This window comes from Elaeis guineensis, chromosome 4 (assembly GCF_000442705.2).
Source record: "Elaeis guineensis isolate ETL-2024a chromosome 4, EG11, whole genome shotgun sequence".
NCBI lineage: Eukaryota > Viridiplantae > Streptophyta > Magnoliopsida > Arecales > Arecaceae > Elaeis > Elaeis guineensis.
Window position 1 is genome coordinate 28,890,709 of NC_025996.2, and position 19,109 is coordinate 28,909,817.

The 19,109-nt window shown below is 42.1% G+C and overlaps 1 protein-coding gene across 1 annotated transcript; it reads left to right on the forward strand.

Annotated features, from left to right (window-relative positions):
- The first annotated feature begins 11,756 nt into the window (after nucleotides 1–11,756).
- On the forward strand, nucleotides 11,757–13,650 carry LOC105043140 (UDP-glycosyltransferase 92A1). Its single transcript, XM_073256022.1, has one exon. It carries the CDS (start codon nucleotides 11,909–11,911, stop codon nucleotides 13,352–13,354), a length of 1,446 nt encoding a protein of 481 aa, XP_073112123.1. The 5' UTR covers nucleotides 11,757–11,908; the 3' UTR covers nucleotides 13,355–13,650.
- The last annotated feature ends 5,459 nt before the right edge of the window (nucleotides 13,651–19,109 follow it).

A 19,109-nucleotide genomic window follows, 5' to 3' on the forward strand; every position in this document is an offset into this window, starting at 1 on the left:
ATTGCCGCGACTTCCGACCAGGCTACGACCGGTCGAGGGATATTCGGCTTACCACCGTCTATCACATGATGCGACCTCAGTCGCACCCACTACTCGCCGACCAACCTGCGGCCGGCTGAACGACACTCGGTTCGCCACCGTCTGTCGAAGGACATGAGAACCCGACGCAAGAGCTTGGGGATCCGACTTACTATCGCTCCCCCGACACTGCGCCGGTCGATGTTCGACTGAACGCATCTACGGAAGTCCGACTACCGAACCTTTACCAGGTTCGGTCGGATCCCGACTTAACATATGCGCCCGAATAGCGACTACAATTATTGAAAACCGACCTAAAGTCGGGATACAAGCTACTTCGGAACTGTGCGAGCCGGTCAGGTCTTACCGACTTACCCGAGTTGGCGACTTCTCTAAGTTGGTGACTTGGGTTCGACATTACAGCGATAAGAAACATTACAAACAAGAAGGAAAAGAGAAGACAATTTCATTCATTGATTAAAAGAAATTACAAAGTCGGGCCAAAGCCGATTACATGTACTTTCAAGAAGAAACAAAAGGAAGACAGTCGGCTGGACCGATCATTCGTCCTGGATAATCTCTTCGACCGACGGAGGATCGGGAAGAATCGGCGTCTCGACCATAAGCGGCGCTGGGTCGGCGGCAGAAGGATGTCCTTCAGTCGGCAAGGGACCTCCGGTCGGCTCCTGCTCCGGAACGGCTTCCTCCGTTGGGATGATGCCTCCCGACAGATGGTCGGCCTCCTCTTCGGTTCCCTCCTCTTCGGCGAGTAGCGGCGCGACTCGGCTGACGTCCACCTTCGGGTACAAAGCATGGACGGCATCCCGACCATCTTCGAACCCGACCCGGTAGGAGGCGAAGCCCGATTCGAGCATCTCCTCCTTGTACCGGTCGGAGGCCCGGAAGTCCTCAACCGCACGATCGGCCGACTCCCTCGCCGACCGTGCCTCGTCCTCAGTATGGGCCAGCTCCTCCCTCGCCAACTCCGCCTCGGCCCTGGCAATTTCGGCGTCGATTTGGGCGATGGACAAGTCCTCTTCGGTTTCCGCGAGCTTCCCCAGGCTGACCCGAAGTTGCTCGCGTTCCCCTTGGAGTTCGGAGGTGGCACTGTCCCGTTCGCGTCGAAGACGACGCACGACCCGACCTTTGTGCTTGGCCTCCTTCTTGGCCGACTTCAGTTCGGCCATAAGCCGGGAGACCTCGTCCGTCAACTTGGCCTCCCGGTCGACCGACTCCTGCAGTTGGTCGACCAGCATCGTTCTTTCGGCTTCGGCCGCCGCCGACCTTTCCTTGAAGGCTGCCCGAACGTCGCCGAACCTTCAGTATCCGGCCTCCAACTCGGACATGGTGAAGATCAACTGCCGACAGAAAAAAGCTTTGTCAGAATTATGTGGCAGGCGAAAATTCTTCTAAGGAAAAAGGTGACGCGACGCTTACCTCCACCATCGACGGGTAGAACCGCGACAGCATCTCGGTCACCTGCCGAGACCGCAACGACTGAACGTCGGTAGGGAGGAGGATCCCCTGGCACAACCTCCTCGCAAGGTTGTGGTCGGCCAAGGCCGATGCACCCTCGGGGTAGTATGCGCTGGGGGGCATTGATCTCTCCTCCTCCGAGGGCTCCATCGGGGCTTTCCCCCGATCAGCTGCCCCGACCGACGGGGCTGGCAGCGATGGGACGCTGGAGTTCGACCCGGCGCCCCCCGTTGCGCCGGCGGATGCCTCCGGACGATGTTCGGCTTCCCGAACGACGTCCGGCTCCGCCCGCGGCGGCGAAACCGCCGACACTCCTTCGGCCACTTCCTCGGCCGGCCTCTCCTCGACTCGCCTCTCCTCCACTCGGACAGTCGGAGCCGCGAGGGCTATGATTGGCTCCGACCCCTCGGTCGCCGACGCTTCCACGGTCGGCGGGACTGGGGCTGATCTCTTGGAAGGGCGCGAAGGGCCAGCCCCCGACGCTGGCCTCTTCCTCGCGGCGGCAAACTGACGAATTTCGGCGTCGGTCGGCCTCATCCTCGGCGGTGTCCCTGCAAAAGCGACCGATGTTAAAGGCCGGACCAGAACTACCCTAAAGCCGAACAAAAAGAAAAGCTGGGGAATCGGGCGATACCTATTCGGGGGACCAGACTCAGGCCGGCATCATAGAGAGCTTGCTCGGTAACAAGCTCCCTCTGCTTCGGGACCAACATGTCTTTGAGTCGGTGGAAGTCCTCCCGGTCGTCCACGTCGACCCGACTGTTGTCGTTGGCCTCAGTTCGGGGTACACCCCAGCGAGAAGGAAAGCCCCAAGAGAAGGAAGAGGAAACAAAGAAAAACTGGTTCTTCCATCCATGAATGGACGATGGAAGACCGGTTATGAAGGCAAGACCCTTCCGGGGGTTGAAGAGCCACCACCCTCGAGCCTTAGGGTGGGGTCGGAGCACAAAGAAGGCCCGGAAGAGGGAAACGCGGGGGTTGGTCGGCAAGAGCTGACACAACAGCGCGAAAGAAATGATTAGCCGGACAGAGTTCGGCGCCAGTTGCGCCGGACAGAGTCCGTAGTAATCAAGCAGATTCCGGACGAACTCCGAAATCGGAAGTCGAAGACCCGCACGAAGGTCCTCAACATACAGCGCCAGGTCGCCAGGCGGAGGGTTGTTGACCCGACCGCCGGCCCCTGGGGCGGAGAGCCGAAACTGCTCCGGGATGCGATAGTGCTCCCGAAGCTGATCGACGTTCGGCCCCGAAAGCGAGGAGGCCTCATCTTCCGGAGCCAACCGGGTGTCGTCGGTCGGGTTCCCCGACCGAGCTCCCTGAGTCGGTTTCCTGGTCATTGTGCAGGGACCGAAAGAAGAGAAAGAAAAGAAGAAAGCGAGAAGGGGAAGGAGGACCACGAACCCGATGGACCCTCCGGAAGTAGAGAAGAGCTCTGCCCGCGACGACCGAGAAATCGCCCGGACAGAGTTTCCCCAGCAAATGGAAAATGTGGGTCAGGGTCCGGGAGGTCCTATATATATAGGGCCGACCGACGGCCGAGATGCTCCCGCGCCGACCAAGGTCCTCCAGATGCGCGACGCGTGGCGCCCGCCGGTTGGCTAAGGATTCGGCGCGCTTCACCCCGGGACGCCCGCACCGCCCACATTAAATGCCGGAGCGGGCGCCGGCCAACCACCTTGACACGCGGCGCGCGGGGGTTGGCTCCGCAGTCGGCCGCCCGCGCCGGTCCGCGTTCCCGATGGGATGCCTCATCCACGATCGGCTCCGAATATCCGATCGACTGACGCCGTATCGTCCGGCACCCGATCTTCTGACACCGACGTGACGACTGACGACGACGAGACGCGGCGTCCGGCACCGAACGCCGGCGCGACTTCTGGCATCGACTAGACGTTCGAATCACTCGGGATTCGTGAGGTGTCAGACAACGGATTAGCCGGCGGTACGGTCGGATCTGCACATGCGACAAATCCACTCCCAGTCGCCCGGCCTTGCTACCCGAATGAAGGCATCGGCCAGCTCTCCACCCGACTTGGGAGTGGAGGGGGGCAACTGTTGGGGGATACCCACCGACCGACCGGCTGGCGGCCCGACCGACCGACTATCGGAGGGCCCGACTAACCGACTATCGGAGGGCCCGACCGGCTGGCGGCCCGACCGACCGACTATCGGAGGGCCCGACTAACCGACTATCGGAGGGCCCGACCTCGGGGCCCCGACCGACCGACTATCGGAGGGCCCGACTAACCGACTATCGGAGGACCCGACCGGCTGGCGGCCCGACCGACCGACTATCGGAGGGCCCGACTAACCGACTATCGGAGGGCCCGACCTCGGGGCCCCGATCGACCGACTAACCGACGGCCCGACAAACGACTCTGACTGGCCGACCGTAAGTCGGACGGCAGGCCAACGGACGCCATCAGCGGCTAACCACGGCCATTCCACGGTCTATTCCCGACCGACTGAACCCAGAGGTCCGGTAGCCGACCCACTTGAAGCTCGCCGACCGACGGAGGAGTCCGACGCCACTCTGCTGGCCACCGACCTTGGGTCGGCCGACTCCACCAACCGCCGTACGGCCGCCAGACGTTGTCAGCTCTGACACGGACATGCGGCACAGTTACCTAGGGGCATTGTCCCGCCGAGAGCCGGGTCAACCCTGATGATTAGACGGCTACACGGCGACATGATGTTTTCACGGCGGCTCTGACAGCCTACAGTGAGTTGACAGTTCCTCACTTATCCGCGCCATTAATGACGGCGCCATACCGTGCTCCACTATATATACCGGGGAAGGCAACAGTGCAAGGGATCGATCCGCCCGTCTCTCCCACATACGCAGGCTCGCTCCTCTCTCTCTCTCTCCTTCTCAGAGCTCTCTGTCTGCATTTCACTGTTGCCCAATCACCTCTCTGACTTGACCGTCGGAGGGTCCCCGCCGGAGCCGCCTCCGGTCAGTGCGGACTTCCTTTTGCAGGTGCACGCTTCCCGGCGATCGGACGACGAGACGATTGGCCGCAACAATATATATATATATATATATATATATATATATATATATATATATATATATGATAATATAATGGTGTTTTATCAAACATATCTTTTCAGTATGCGACCAACTAAGTAGTGGTCCAAAATATCCTTCTTCCAACTTGCATCTCACTGGAAGAAAAAATTCAGGCCTTTTTCCAAAAAAATAATCCGCGAGCCAGATACCATGCAATCGTAATCATGAGCAAAAAGTATATTTGGAATCGCCAAAAGCCATACACTGGAGTAGGATATATAATATATATATATATAAACAGAGTTTTTCTCAATTAAGAAGCATTCATTTCACATGTGATTTAAAAAAAAAAAAAAAAAAAGAGCTGCGCCGCATCACTTAAGCTTCTCTATGCGAGAATGCGCATAGACACAGAGACATCAAAATCCTGCTGACGACGGTTAACATTGCTCGCGGAAGCTCCCTCGCAAAACTCGTAGGAGCTTTTGGAACCTCACGCTCGTCCTCTCCATCCACTACAAGAAAAAGATGCTTCAACGATAGCTATTGGAAGTGATAATTTTATCATCGCTAATAATATTTTTTATCAATAAAAATAATAATTAATATTTATTTTATCATAAAAAAAAAATTATCAACAACAAAATTTTTGGCTTCTAGCGACGGTAAGTTGCGTCACTAATAAAAAATAATTTTATTTTTTTTAACTTGATTGTAGGATTATTAGCGACGGAAGATTTTTATTAACAATGGTCTTTTGTTGTCACTTATAACATTAAATTTTTTCTCTCCCTGATTTCTCCCTTCCACCCCTCATTTTCCTCCACCCCCCTCTCGGTTCCCCATATGCCCTCATTTTCCCCCACTCCTCTCTCAATTTTTGGGTTGGCTTCCCCACCGATGACCGACCCCACTTTTTTCTTTCTTCGATCCCCCTCTTTCCTCCATCATCGGATCCCACTGCCCCAAGCCATCGGTCGCCTCTCCGAGCCTTCGACCGTCGAATCCCACTTCCTCGAGCCCCCGATCATCGGATCCCGCTTTTTCGAGTCTTTGGCCACCTCTCCGAGCCCCCGTCTTTCAGATCCTGAGCCCCTCGATCGCCTCCCTGAGCCCCCGACCCACCTCCCTCTGGTCGCCTCCGATCTCCTTCTTTCCCCTGCCATCGAATCGAGCTTTCCTGAGCCCCCAACCACCTCCCCAAGCCCGGATCCCTCGGCCGCCTCCCCAAGCCTCCTGCCCGCCTCCTTTCGACCACCTCTTTGAGCCCCTGTCCGTCGAATCTCGAGCCCCTTGGCCGCCTCCCACCTCTCCGAGCCCCTGCCACGCGCCTCTCCAAGCCCCCGACCCGCCTCCTCCACGTTGCCTCCGATCCCCTCTTTCCTATCCATCCTCTCGTTCTCCCCTTCCCCCCCCCCCCCCGCCTGCCCTCGATTTTAATCTCTCCCATCGACGACCAATCGACCCCCCCTCTTCCCCTTTCTCGATTTCCCAGCTCATGTGCACCACCATCCCCGTCGGCATCCCTATGCTGCTTCCCTGTTGCTGCCATCCGTCTGTCGGATTTTTTGCACCATGTCCCCTCCTAGTTCCCTAGCTTATGCCCTCTCCATCCACATGCCGCCAACTCCCCCTTCGCCATCCTGTGCCGCTGTTCCCTTGCTGGATTCATTCTCGTGCTCATAACCTGATGGTCATTTCGGCTCTATTTTTTGTCAGGTCTTAGTTTTTATCTATTGCTTCTTTGAACTTCTCTCTTGTTAATGGGTTTTAGATTTGGAAGCTCGTTTTTACTGGAATCTGGATGTGTTTATATGCAAATTTTGAATCTAATTATATATATATTTAAAGTAATGAAGTAGGTAAGCATCAATCCCTTAATGATTTAATTTGGTGTAAGATTTGATATCTCATAATTTTTTTGACAGATCGTTCTGATGAATACCATATTATTTTTAGAATCTGTAGTTTTTTTATGGATCAATAGGATATTTATTCTTAATTTTTGAGATCATATTGATATCATTTTTTCTTTGTGAATGTTCATTAGCGTTATCCTTGTGAATATAGTTCTCTAGCACTATGTTCGTTAGTGTTTGGAGATGATGTTGTGCTTGCTGTGATCTTATATGTATTTTATCCTTGATACAAATTAATATTTTATTTTATAATTTTTTTCATGTAAATCATGTCCTATTATTTTTTTCAAAGTTGTTTGAGTTTGAAAAAAAAAATTAGAGGATAAAAATTTAATCTAACCATCCAATCGATGGATTGGAGGTATCTATAGCTCCGTATCATCAAATGGAATGTGTAGAAATAATCTGTTTGAGAATCAAATATACATCTTCATATCGACATATATACTTTCGTATCAAAACTTATTAATGATTTTTTATTTTTCTTCGTTATAGGATGCTGGAATATCTAGCTCTCATCCACCAGCTATTAGAGAGAACGTACAGGAGCATGAGGAAGATGAGGAGGACGATGATAGAGATTTGAGGTCGGGCCACCATCGGATCAGCTCTGGCCTGACGGTGTCAGAATTAGATATTCTAGGCCGCACGCATGCTACAGTGATGTTCGAATGATGTGGGGTCACCAGTGACCCCATAGTCATACAGAGTAGCATCCGACTCTCAGAGCAGATGAGTATATTAATAAATTTTTTTATTTATTTTAAATATTTATATTTAGAAGCTTCACATGTTTAAGTTTGAATTCAAAAAAGAGACTTTAGAGATAAAATTTTAATCTAACTATCCAATCGATGGATCGAAAGTGTCTATAACTCCGTATCATTGAATGAAATGTGTAAGAATAATCTATTCGAGAGTCGAAATAGTATATTAAAATATATATTTTATATCGATATATATACTTTCATATCGAAACTTATTAATAATATTTTATTTTTCTTCTTTACAGCATGTTGGGACATCCGGCTCTCATTCACTAGCTATTGGAGAGGATGTATAGGAGCAAGAGGAGGATGCGGATGACAAGGAGGATCTCATATAATTTTTTTTATATGTATATAATTTTAATACTTATAAAGCAGTATAAATTTGTAAAATTATATAATTTATTTTTTTAATATAATATAATTAATTTTATATTTATGATTGTGATAAATAATTATTTTTTTATTTATAATAAATTTTAAAAAATATAATTATTTATTATTGTGATTAAAATAGATTTTAAAAAATTTAATTATAATTTTTTTAAAAAATAAAAAATTATTAGCGACGGTATTAGCATCGAAAAATACCATCGCTAATATTTTATAAAATTTTAATTAATAAAAAATAAAATAAAAAATATTAGCAACGATATTTTTTATCACCAATACCGTCACTAATTATCATTATTAGCGACGAAATTTTTGCTGTCGCTAATAATGATAATTAGCGATGATGTTATTTTCGACGGATTTTTAATGACAGCAAGCCATTGCTAATAGTATTAGTGATGGTGATCTAGTTATTAGCGACTTATAGTCATCGTTGACGAGGATGTTGGCCCCCACGATGAAATTAATTGCGATCACAAGGGTTGCAGGGGGCGTGATGCTATGATCAGGTTCGAAAATGACAGTCCTCAAGAGGATGGAGTAGGCACCGAATCCATCTTTGTAGTTGCTGTTGGAAGGGGGGCATCGGAGTACGGCAGCGACCGTTGTTCACCACTTGAAATGTGTCCCACTCTGCACACACAAGATGAAGATGCTGGAGGGGCTCTATATGAGGGAGGTCGACGATGGGGATGCCACCATAGTATGGCAGGAGGGGCTTCACAAGGGTCGGAAATATTGAGCCCCTGTACTCTTTAAAGTGACGGTGGAAAATAAAAAAAAAAAGAAAGAAGAAACTTGGAATAAAGAGAAGATAGAGGGGGGAAGGTGAGGCCGGTGACAGTAAAATTGACCACCGAAAGGCGATCGAGATGAGGAGGACCGATCCACTTGATCATTTTGAAGAGGTCACCATTAGCTTTTAAGGGAGAGAAAAATTTATATTTTTCCCAAAAAATAGGAATTGGGAGAGGAGAGAGAACGAAAGGTGAGATGAGGGGCTTGGGAGGCTAATTTGGTAAAACCTTGCTCGCCTCGGCCGTGGTGGGATATTCACTCGGAGAAGGGAGGGCAAGGGAGTAAATAGGGGGAAGTGTAGGGGCGATGATAGGAAGGGTCGTGTAAGGTTAGGGTAACTAGACTGGCCGTTAGGGCCTAGGTTAGTTAAATAGGGTTGGGGTTTGGGTCGGGCCGGGGAGGTTATATCTGGGGGCTCCACGGGCCGCCACCAATGCCTTGACAGTGCAATGGCCCTTGCATTTTTGTTTAATTACAAGAGTATGCTTTGGTCTTTATGCTATTGCTTTTTATCTAGGACCGATAAAATATGATCTAATCCATCAATTCGATTCATATTCGATCTATCATAAATAAGTTTAAATTTAGATTAAATAAATTTGAATAATAAATAGATCGATCCGTTTAATCCATTGAATAATCGGATCAGATTTAAATTTTAAATATCTGACCTGTTTAATCCATTTAATATTCAGACCAGATTGAGTCAGATAACCCATTTAACTTGTTTTAACTTATTTCTGACACATTTAATCCGACCTGTTTAACATGTTTAACCCATTTAAGATCCATTTAAACTGTTTAAAATCTATTTAACCTATTTCTGATCCATTTAATCCGATCTGTTTAATCTGTTTAACATGTTTAACCCGTTTAACTTAATTTGATCTATTTAATAAATAGATTAAATAGATCGGATCGAATTACCTATTTAATAAATGGTCGGATTTAGATTTAAATTTTTGACTCATTTAATAAATAGGTCGGATTTAGATTAATGATTTTCTGATCCGATCTGAATTGATCCGATCTATTTATGATCCGACCGACCTGATTGCCATCCCTATTTCTAGCTCTATTTGGGGCGTGGACACCTCAACATAAATTAAATAACAAAATAACCTTAGGCATGATCTTAATGATCTAAGCCATTGGATCCATCTCTAAATTATTTACTATCAAAAAAAATATAAAATTTAGAGATTACTAATTTATGCATCCTATACTCAAATATATATATTTATACTATTTATCTCATTTAGATCAATCATTTAGGGCCTTATAGATGGATCCACAATTTTTTTTTTCTGTCTTAAGCTTGAAAATACTACTGCCATTGGTGGCAATAGTGACAGATAGACAATATTGTCGACGATGGGTTTAGGAAGAAGTTTCGTAGATCAGGATCATTGAATTTTTACAAAATTTATCCAATAACTTATAATATACATTATACATAAAATATAATTTTTATATTATTTAATTATTTTTAAAATATATATAAAATAAATATAATAAAATAGATCAATAAAATTAAATATTATTTTAAAAAAACATACCTCTCGCTTGAGGTTACAAGCTAGCTTTTTTTTTTTTTTTTTTTTTAATATATCTATTCATTCACGTGGGCCTATTGGCGTTGATGTCAAATCAGGCTGTAGAAGGCTCTATTATTGTTTCCACCAACCCAACAGAAATTATATGGGTGGGCATCAAGAGAAGCTTCCTGTTATATTATTTTTTAAATATTCAACTTTAAAAAAAAAATTAAGAATTAAAAAAAAATTCTATCAATAAAAATATTAATTTTTAGAATTAAAAATAAATTTAAAAAAAAAACCGCATATGATTTTTTTTTTTTTTTGATCAAACCTCTTCATCAATCTTTTTTATTGTCAAGCCATCTTTCTTACCCGTGAATTCTTCCTTCTCCATTCCAAATCTCTTTCTCCTCTTTCAAATCACTCTCTTTTGCTATCTTTATATATGGAATGATATGTACATATATAGTTTCTTATGTTAGATAAAATTAAAAAAATTATTTATTATGTACTAGTATTGATGATCATATTCTACAGATTGTGTTGATTTGCCTAAGAGATGTACATCAGCTTGCTAAATAATTATTTTGTCTAATGTATAACACTTGACTATATAATATATATTGATAAAAATTATATTTTAAAAATTATATTTATTTATTTGAATATGTGTATTCAATCATTGTAAAATATATATCAAAGAGGTTTGTAGCATGTATTAAAAAATTGATAAATATATATCATCTAACTATATAGTGTATGCTAATGAATATAATATTCTTAAACTATATGTCAATTTGTTTGGAGATATATAAAATTATAATTTACTAAGTATATACTATCTGATCATGTACTATGTACTGATTAATATCATATTATGAAAACTATATATCGATTATTTAGACATATACACTGATTTATTGGATATTTAATTTATTTGGAGTATATCATGCATCTAACTATTTAGAATGTATTTATAAAAAATATTTTTAAAAATAAAAAAAATATTATAAATTTTTTTTAATCATATGTCCCAAGATTTTATTAATAATTTTTTTTTAATTTTTAAAAAATAAGTACTATATGATAAAATTGGAAGCCAGCCCATATTTCATTCTTTTTGTTCCCACCTACCATGAAAAGCAACAAGCACTATACCAAAAAAAAAAAAACAAAAAAACCGACAAGCAACAGTGATATTGCATGGCCGTGCGGTGCTTTCCGATCCACATCGTGCAATTTAAATCAATAGAATCCAGGCCAGGAGAATCCTCTCATGTAAATAACCCGACTCGGATCTAACCTCCACCTCTATATATATATATATATATATACACACACACATATACATACGTACATATATATATATATATATATATATATATATATATATATATATATATATATGTATGTATGTATGTATATACATACACATACATACATATATATATATATATATATATAGTCAAGTTGAAAAAAAAATTTAGCAGAATGTTTAGCAATCATAGCCTTCTTCTTATCCAAAATCTCCAAACCTTCATCTCTTATGAGCTAGCAAACCATCTTCCATGATAGCAAATGGACCCCCAACCATTCTGCCTAAAACCCCATGGAGAAATTATAAAAAAATTACTCCAATCTCCTGTGGCAATAATCCGGCACTATCATATTAGTCAGAAGATAGGTCTGAATGGAGCTCAAAATTGATCTAACGAAGGTCGTCATCATTATAGAGAGGGCATTGACTTTTTAGCCAAAATTGATCTGATGAAGGCCATCATCGTTATAGAGAGGGCATTGACTTTTTGACTATCGAGAGGGTCCTGAATCTGCTGCTCTATGCATCTACAATCAACCTGCCGGAGATACCATTTGGTGACCGAAATCCCGATATAAATTAGGATCCGGATCTGCTCCAAGATTCTCAGCCTGTCCGGATAGCCTGGTGGTCGGTAAAGCCTCGGTAGCCGGTAATCGACGCCGATGGAAGACCAAAAGCCCCATCATGTCGTCCTCTTCCCCTTCTTAGCCCAAGGCCATTTCACACCCTTCCTCGCCCTCGCCGAGTTCATCCACCGCCGGTACCCCACCTACACCCTAACCCTCGTCAGCACCCCTCTCAACGTCCAAAACCTCCGCTCCTCCCTCCCACCAACCTTCCCCATCACCCTTCGAGCTCTCCCCTTCTCCCCATCTGCCCATGGCCTCCCCTCCACCGCCGAGTCCGCCACTGACATCCCCTTCGACCTTACCATCAATCTCTTCCAAGCCTCCGAGGCCCTTCAGCCCGCCTTCGATCAGCTCATCGCCGACATAATCCAAGAGGAAGAAGGCCGTCCTTCTCTCTGTATCATCGCCGATCATTTCTTGGCTTGGACGGTGCACGTTGCGCGGAGGCACGGGGTCTTTCACTCCATCTTCATAACCAGCGGAGCCTATGGCACCGCTGTCTTCTTCTCTCTCTGGACTCACCTCCCGCACCCACTCACCACCTCCGACGAGTTTTCCCTGCCCGAATTCCCCGATACCCGGGTCCACCGCTCGCAGCTCACAAAGCGCTTGCTTGTTGCCGATCGTGCCGACTGGTGGACCGTCTTCATTCAGCGCCAGATACCGCTTTGCTCCGAGACCGACGCCGTGCTAGCGAACACGGTGGAGGAGTTCGAGACAACTGGCTTGCGGATGCTGAGGAGAATCATCGGAGTTCCTGTCCGGGCCATCGGCCCATTGCTTCGTCCACCAGCTTCTCCCTCCTCCTCTACGGCTGACAAGAATTTTGTCATCGATTGGCTGGATCTCCACCCACCAGGATCGGTTCTGTACATCTCATTTGGCTCGCTAAACACCATCACAGCGTCCCAAATGATGGAGCTGGCGATGGGGCTAGAGGCAAGCGGGAGGCCTTTCATTTGGGCCATTAGACCTCCGGTCGGCTTCGAGATAAAGGGCGAGTTCAGCCCGGACTGGCTGCCGGAGGCTTTCGAGGAGAGAGTGAGAGAAAGAAAGGTAGGGATATTGCTGCGTGGGTGGGCACCTCAACTGGAGATCTTATCGCACCGGTCCACGGGCGCTTTTCTCAGCCACTGCGGGTGGAATTCGGTGCTGGAGAGCCTGAGCCGGGCCGTACCCATCATCGGGTGGCCCCTCACGGCGGACCAGCTGTACAATTCGAAGATGCTGGTGGAGGAGGTGAGGGTGTGCGTGGAGGTGGCGAGGACGAACATAGAGAGCACGAGGGTGGAGAGTGAGGAGGTGGCGAGGGTGGTGAAGATGGTGATGGGTGAGACGGAGAAGGGGAGGGAGATGCGGAGGAGGGCGGAGGAGATAAGGGATGTGTTGATGGGAGCGTGGACGGAGGGAGTGGAGTCATCGGTCAGGGGATTGGAGGAGTTCTTCCGGGCTGTGGGTTCCGTGAGAAAGGCATCTTGAGTGCGAGGTTTTACTTTGATGGAAATGGACGCCAAATTGTAATGGTAGAGAGTTTGTCAAGTTGGAAATCTTCGACTTTCAGTGAAAGGAAGGATGGCAGGTAATTTGCTTGAAGACTACAGGTTAGGAGTTGCTAGATAACTGTTTGCGTAAATGCTCCTCAGAGCGTTGAGGAATGTTTGCAACGTTGAGAATGATTGTTCTAGGCGAGGAAATTTGTATCTGGCTACATCTCTAATATTTATTTCCTGTGTTGAAATCGCCATGTAAAATCTTATATCCTCATTTCTTTTTTACATCTTGTTATTTGCCAATTATGAATTGATCTACGAAGCCTGGCAATTTTTTTTTAACCGTGTCCCAGGACCTATCTGCCTGATAGAGATGAGGTAGGCAAACAAATGGACCAACTCCATGTGGAGGGTGGGCAAAATATTTAATTTGGCTAGCCGACGATACGGATCGAGCAACATAAATTTTGTTCCACGTTTTCACCCAAAAGAGGTTGATTGAGGTTGGGTTTGGACACCTAGATGCATTGGTTTGTAGATTTTTGAGAATGGCAGTTCGCTGGTCCTCTGCCATCTTTCGTATAAGACGAGGGACACGTTAAGCAATTTTTTTAAAGAGAGTGAGCGATCGCGTTGTGGTTTTGTTTTCTTGCTCCTGTTTCTTCCAAATTCCCATTCCTAGCTTTAGCTTAGTTTCTGCCAAGAAAGCAAAAACAACTAAACTTTAGTTTTCCAGCAAATTGGTCGATCAACCGACACAGGTTTCATTATTAAGGTACGAACCCGAGGGTCTGAGAAACATGAAGGAGATGGGCCCGCAAGTCAGTTGATTTCACGTTGATTGCTAATCGTGATTTTTTTTTTTTTTTTGATATTGCTAATCGTGATTGAATTATTGTACGCCGCCCGGGCATAAATCAGCTGTTCTCGTTAATTGCTGATCATGATCGACCATCGTTTAGCACAAAACCATTAATAGCCCTAAAAGTTTTTATTGGATGTGAGATGAAGAGATAAACAATATTTTGAATAAAAGAAAAAGTGGGGTCCATAATATTTTGAATAAAATAATTACTAGCCATGATACTTGGAGGTGAATTGATGGAGTTGAATGGATAGATGGCTTTCATCTATTATTTGATTAAAAAAATTATAAAAATAATGGATGAAAAAGGAGTGATTGCCCATATACCTTGTTCTATCAATATGCATCCTTCTAAATAGGGATGGAGTATTAAGGATTTTATATATATATATATACACACACTATTCGTTGGGGAAAATTCTGTGTGAACCAATTATATGAAAAGGCTCATGACCCAAGATATCCGCACTTAGTAGGCCCATCAACAAGGACCTCCACTGACTCAAGATCGGCCAATATCTTCGCCAAATTAGTCCTCTGCAACTATCTGACCGAAGTCTTTCTGCTCGAGCAAACAAGAGTCCGTCGATAGCTGCTCAACGATCCCTATATATTACCGTCGATGATCCCTCGTCGGCCGACCAATCATGTATCATTGAACAAATGCTGACGACGACACTGGGCGACCGACTGCTAGTCGCCAAGCAACCATCATCTCGACAACCCTCAGTTGGCAACTAACTTCAAAACACAATACCTGCCAAACAACAGCTGTCATGGAACAGATAAGACAATCACAACCATCACATCCCAAAAATTTCGAGTGGTAACCTCGCACCCTGCAAATTGTGGATCGTGCTAACCAACTTGTCAACTGAAGCTCTAACTCTCCCCTCTTAAAAGAGATTCACAGAGGATCCTTAAAAAAGGTACGTTATTATTCTGCGTCTCACGCTTCTCCTTCTATTGAATAAGTTCTGATTTGAGCATCGGAGGGTCTTCACCAAAACCATCTTCAGTTAGAATTTTTGTGCAGGTCACACCCATAGGAGGCCCGCCTCACCATTGACTCCAGCATCCCGATGCCAGATGAATTCTCACATCAACACTATTAATCATATACTATTAAATTTTATTTCTAATTATTTTAATTTTAATACATAATTTTTATAATTATAAATAAATAATCAAAATTATCTTCTATTTCTCTATGTAAAATTACTATTTTTAATTAACTATTTTATGATATTAATTAACCATTTAAATTTAATTTTAAATTAATTAGTTATTTATATAATTATTATATATAATTAATTTATAAAATCATGTATTAAATTAAATTAATTTTATGTTAAATATTTATGTATTATTTTATATAATTATAAATTATAAATATTATAAATTTATACATTGTTTACTTTTTTAATATAAATAAATATTATAAATTGATAATAATAATTATATTTTTTATCAAATAGTAGTTTAATAAAAATATTATATAAATATCATCTATTATTTTTTTTATATCAAATGGAGGAAGAAATTATTTTTATCCATCTTTTTATATTTTATCAAATATATAAAAGAATTAATGTTTCATCTATCTATCATATATATATATATATATATATATATATTTTATTCATCTTTTTTTCAAACTATTGTTCCTGCTAAATAGAGAATGAGTACGAAGGCCTGAAAAGATGAGTCTACTATGGTACGGAGGCTCACGTGAAAAGAAATGCCGCTCACTGTAAGTATGGGAGCTAAAGAGATGGGTTCAGTATGGGAGTAGGGCTATCGTGTGAGAGCTGAAGAGATGGGTCAACTATCATGTGAGAGCTGACGAGATGGGGTCAACCGCACATGTAGTGGGGAGAGTGAGGGGTAGGTGGACAGTGAGAGCCTCAAGGATGGATGGTTGCGCAGTGGCTAAGCAGTCAGGTACGAACAAAAATCATATGAGGTGGGTATTATAAAATATCATATAAAATAAATTTTATAATTTATCATATTTTTTTTAATATCAATTTTAAAAAATAAATTTAAAAATTAAAAATTTTTTACTAAAAAAATTATTAATCTTATAATTAAGATATTTTCTTTCTTTTTCATTTTTATTATATTTTTTAGTGATACATACTAGATGACCATATGATATACACTAAATAAGTATATTCAGGTGATACATAATGTAAGCTTTTTTGATATACACTTAGTAACAACTCAATACACACTTATAACTAAACTGATATATAACTTACTGAACTTTATATTCATCAGTATACAGTATATAAATAGTTGATACACATCTAGCAAAATATTCATCCGACGTCTCAATACATATCTCTAAATAAAATGATACATACTTAGCAATGACTTGATATACACTTATAACTAAATTGATATATAGTTTATTAAACTTCGTATATACCAGTATACAATATATGACTAGTTGATGTATACTTAACAAAATATTCATATGATGTCTCAATACACATCTTTAGGTAAAATGATACACAGCCTTCAGAATATAGTATTCATCAACAAACAGCACATGTACAGCACATAAGCAAATGATACATACTAAATAGTTTACTAATACATATTGTAAGCTTCTTTGATACACATCTAGCAACTACCCAATACACATCTACAGATAAATTAATGCATAGTTTATCAAACTTAATAATCTATCAATGCATAGTATATGGTCAGTTCATACACACCTAGCAAAATATTTATCTAATGTCTTAATATATATTTCTAAATAAAATGATACATAATTCTCGTGAACTTTTAGATACAAAGATCTTAGAAAAGAAGAGAAATTTTATAGAAAAAAAGAGACTCGAGGAAGACCTCATAGATATGATAGTGGTGCATGAGATTTGTAAGAGCAGAAAGAGACTCGAAAGTAAGACCTTACAGATGGAAGAAATAGCTTGATGAGGAAGATAATGAATGGAGAGACTTGATGAGGAAAAAAGAGAATATGGATGATCAGAAAGGGTCTCTCTTAAGCATGCATTTTGTTTCTTTTTTTTTTATTGTTTTAGTTACAGAACTAACAGGCTCTGTTAGTAGAAGAAATCTAATTGTTATTTGACTTCTAGATTTTCTCGTTGAGATACAAAAAAAGGAAATATGGTAGGGGTGAAAATGGTACGGATATTATCCATTCAAATCTATTTTTGTATCCGAATTAATTCGGATATAGATAGAAATTTGAAGATCTGACTAATTCTGTATTCATATCTGTAAAAAAAAAAGATATGGATATAGATAGATAACTATCCGATCCGTATCCGAATATTCAAATTTATATATAATCCTATATAATTTTATATAGCACTTATTAATTTTTTAAAAAAATATACAACTATATAAATAAATTAAATTATTAATAACTTGATTTATCATCTATTTAATAATATATTTGATTTTGTAGTCATAAAATTTAATTATTTAAGTAATTTTTATAATTATATTTATACTTTTAGTATCCGAATTGTATCCGTATCCATTTAAAATAAATATGAATATAAATTTTTGCATGTGAATAATATCCGTATCTGTATTTGTATTCGTAAGACAAAGTAAATATGGATATGGATATGATGATATCCGATCCATATTCGATCCAATCCTATTCGATTTCAGTCTCAAAACATGGCATGAATCTAGGCTCACAATATATGATGGCCTATGGTGCTCGCCCCATATGATATTTGTTCATCGGGTACCAAGTTAAAGTTGCATCATAGCAAAAACAAGGAACAAACGAAGGGCTTCGGCCTTGATGCGAGCGGAGACATTGATCGTGGAAACATACATACACACATATTCATGCATTTATACCTACCAGCTAAGGCTGAAAAATATGATCCAATCTGTCAATCTGATCCGTGTTTGATCCATCATAAACAGGTTTGGATTTAGGCTAAATAGATTTGGGTCATAAACGGATCAACCTGTTTAACCCGTTTAATAATTAGATCGGATTTGGATTTTAGATATCTGCCCCGTTTAACCTATTTAACCCGTTTAATATGTCGGTCGGATTGAGTCAGATAATCCATTTAACCTGTTTGACCTGTTTAATCTATTTTTGACCCATTTAATCCGATCTGTTTCACCTGTTTGACCCATTTAAGACCCGTTTAATCTGTTTAAACCTGTTTAACCCATTTCTGACCCATTTAATCTGACATGTTTAACCTATTTAATCCGTTTAACATGTTTAACCCATTTAATCTAATTTGATCTATTTAATAAATGAGTTAAATAGATCAGATCGGATTATCTGTTTAATAAATAGGTCGGATTCAGATTTGAATTTTTTATCTGCTTAATAAATAGATCGAATTTAGGTTGATGATTTTCTGATTCGATTTATTTATGATCCGATCTATTTATGATCCAATCTGATCCAATTGCCATCTCTACTATCAGCCAACTCAAATTCAGTTGCCAATGGATGGACCATACATTTAGGAAACAGGGGCAGGGGAATCTTTCAAGCAAGTACATATGTGAGTCTTTCTTTCGCCAAATATGCTATCATGACATGAGCTAGCACCAACATAAAAGTGAGCGTCCATCGATATGGACTCTAAGATTTGTCTCTGCAATCCTATCCTCTTTGCACTTGAAAGTTGGGCAGATTCATTATTGTCCTCTTGGAGTGTTTGAAAAGTCAAAGGATTCTAAGAAAATGCAGCTAATTGGGTGAGATATCCTTACCTCGATGGATTTTGGATGGAAAGAAACTCCAGTATTCTTCTGGAGTCAAGGGTCATCAAAATTCCCTCCAAATTTTGGCTTGATCTAAGCCATTTTTGGTGTCCATGCTGCTTGTAATCTTTTATAACAATTT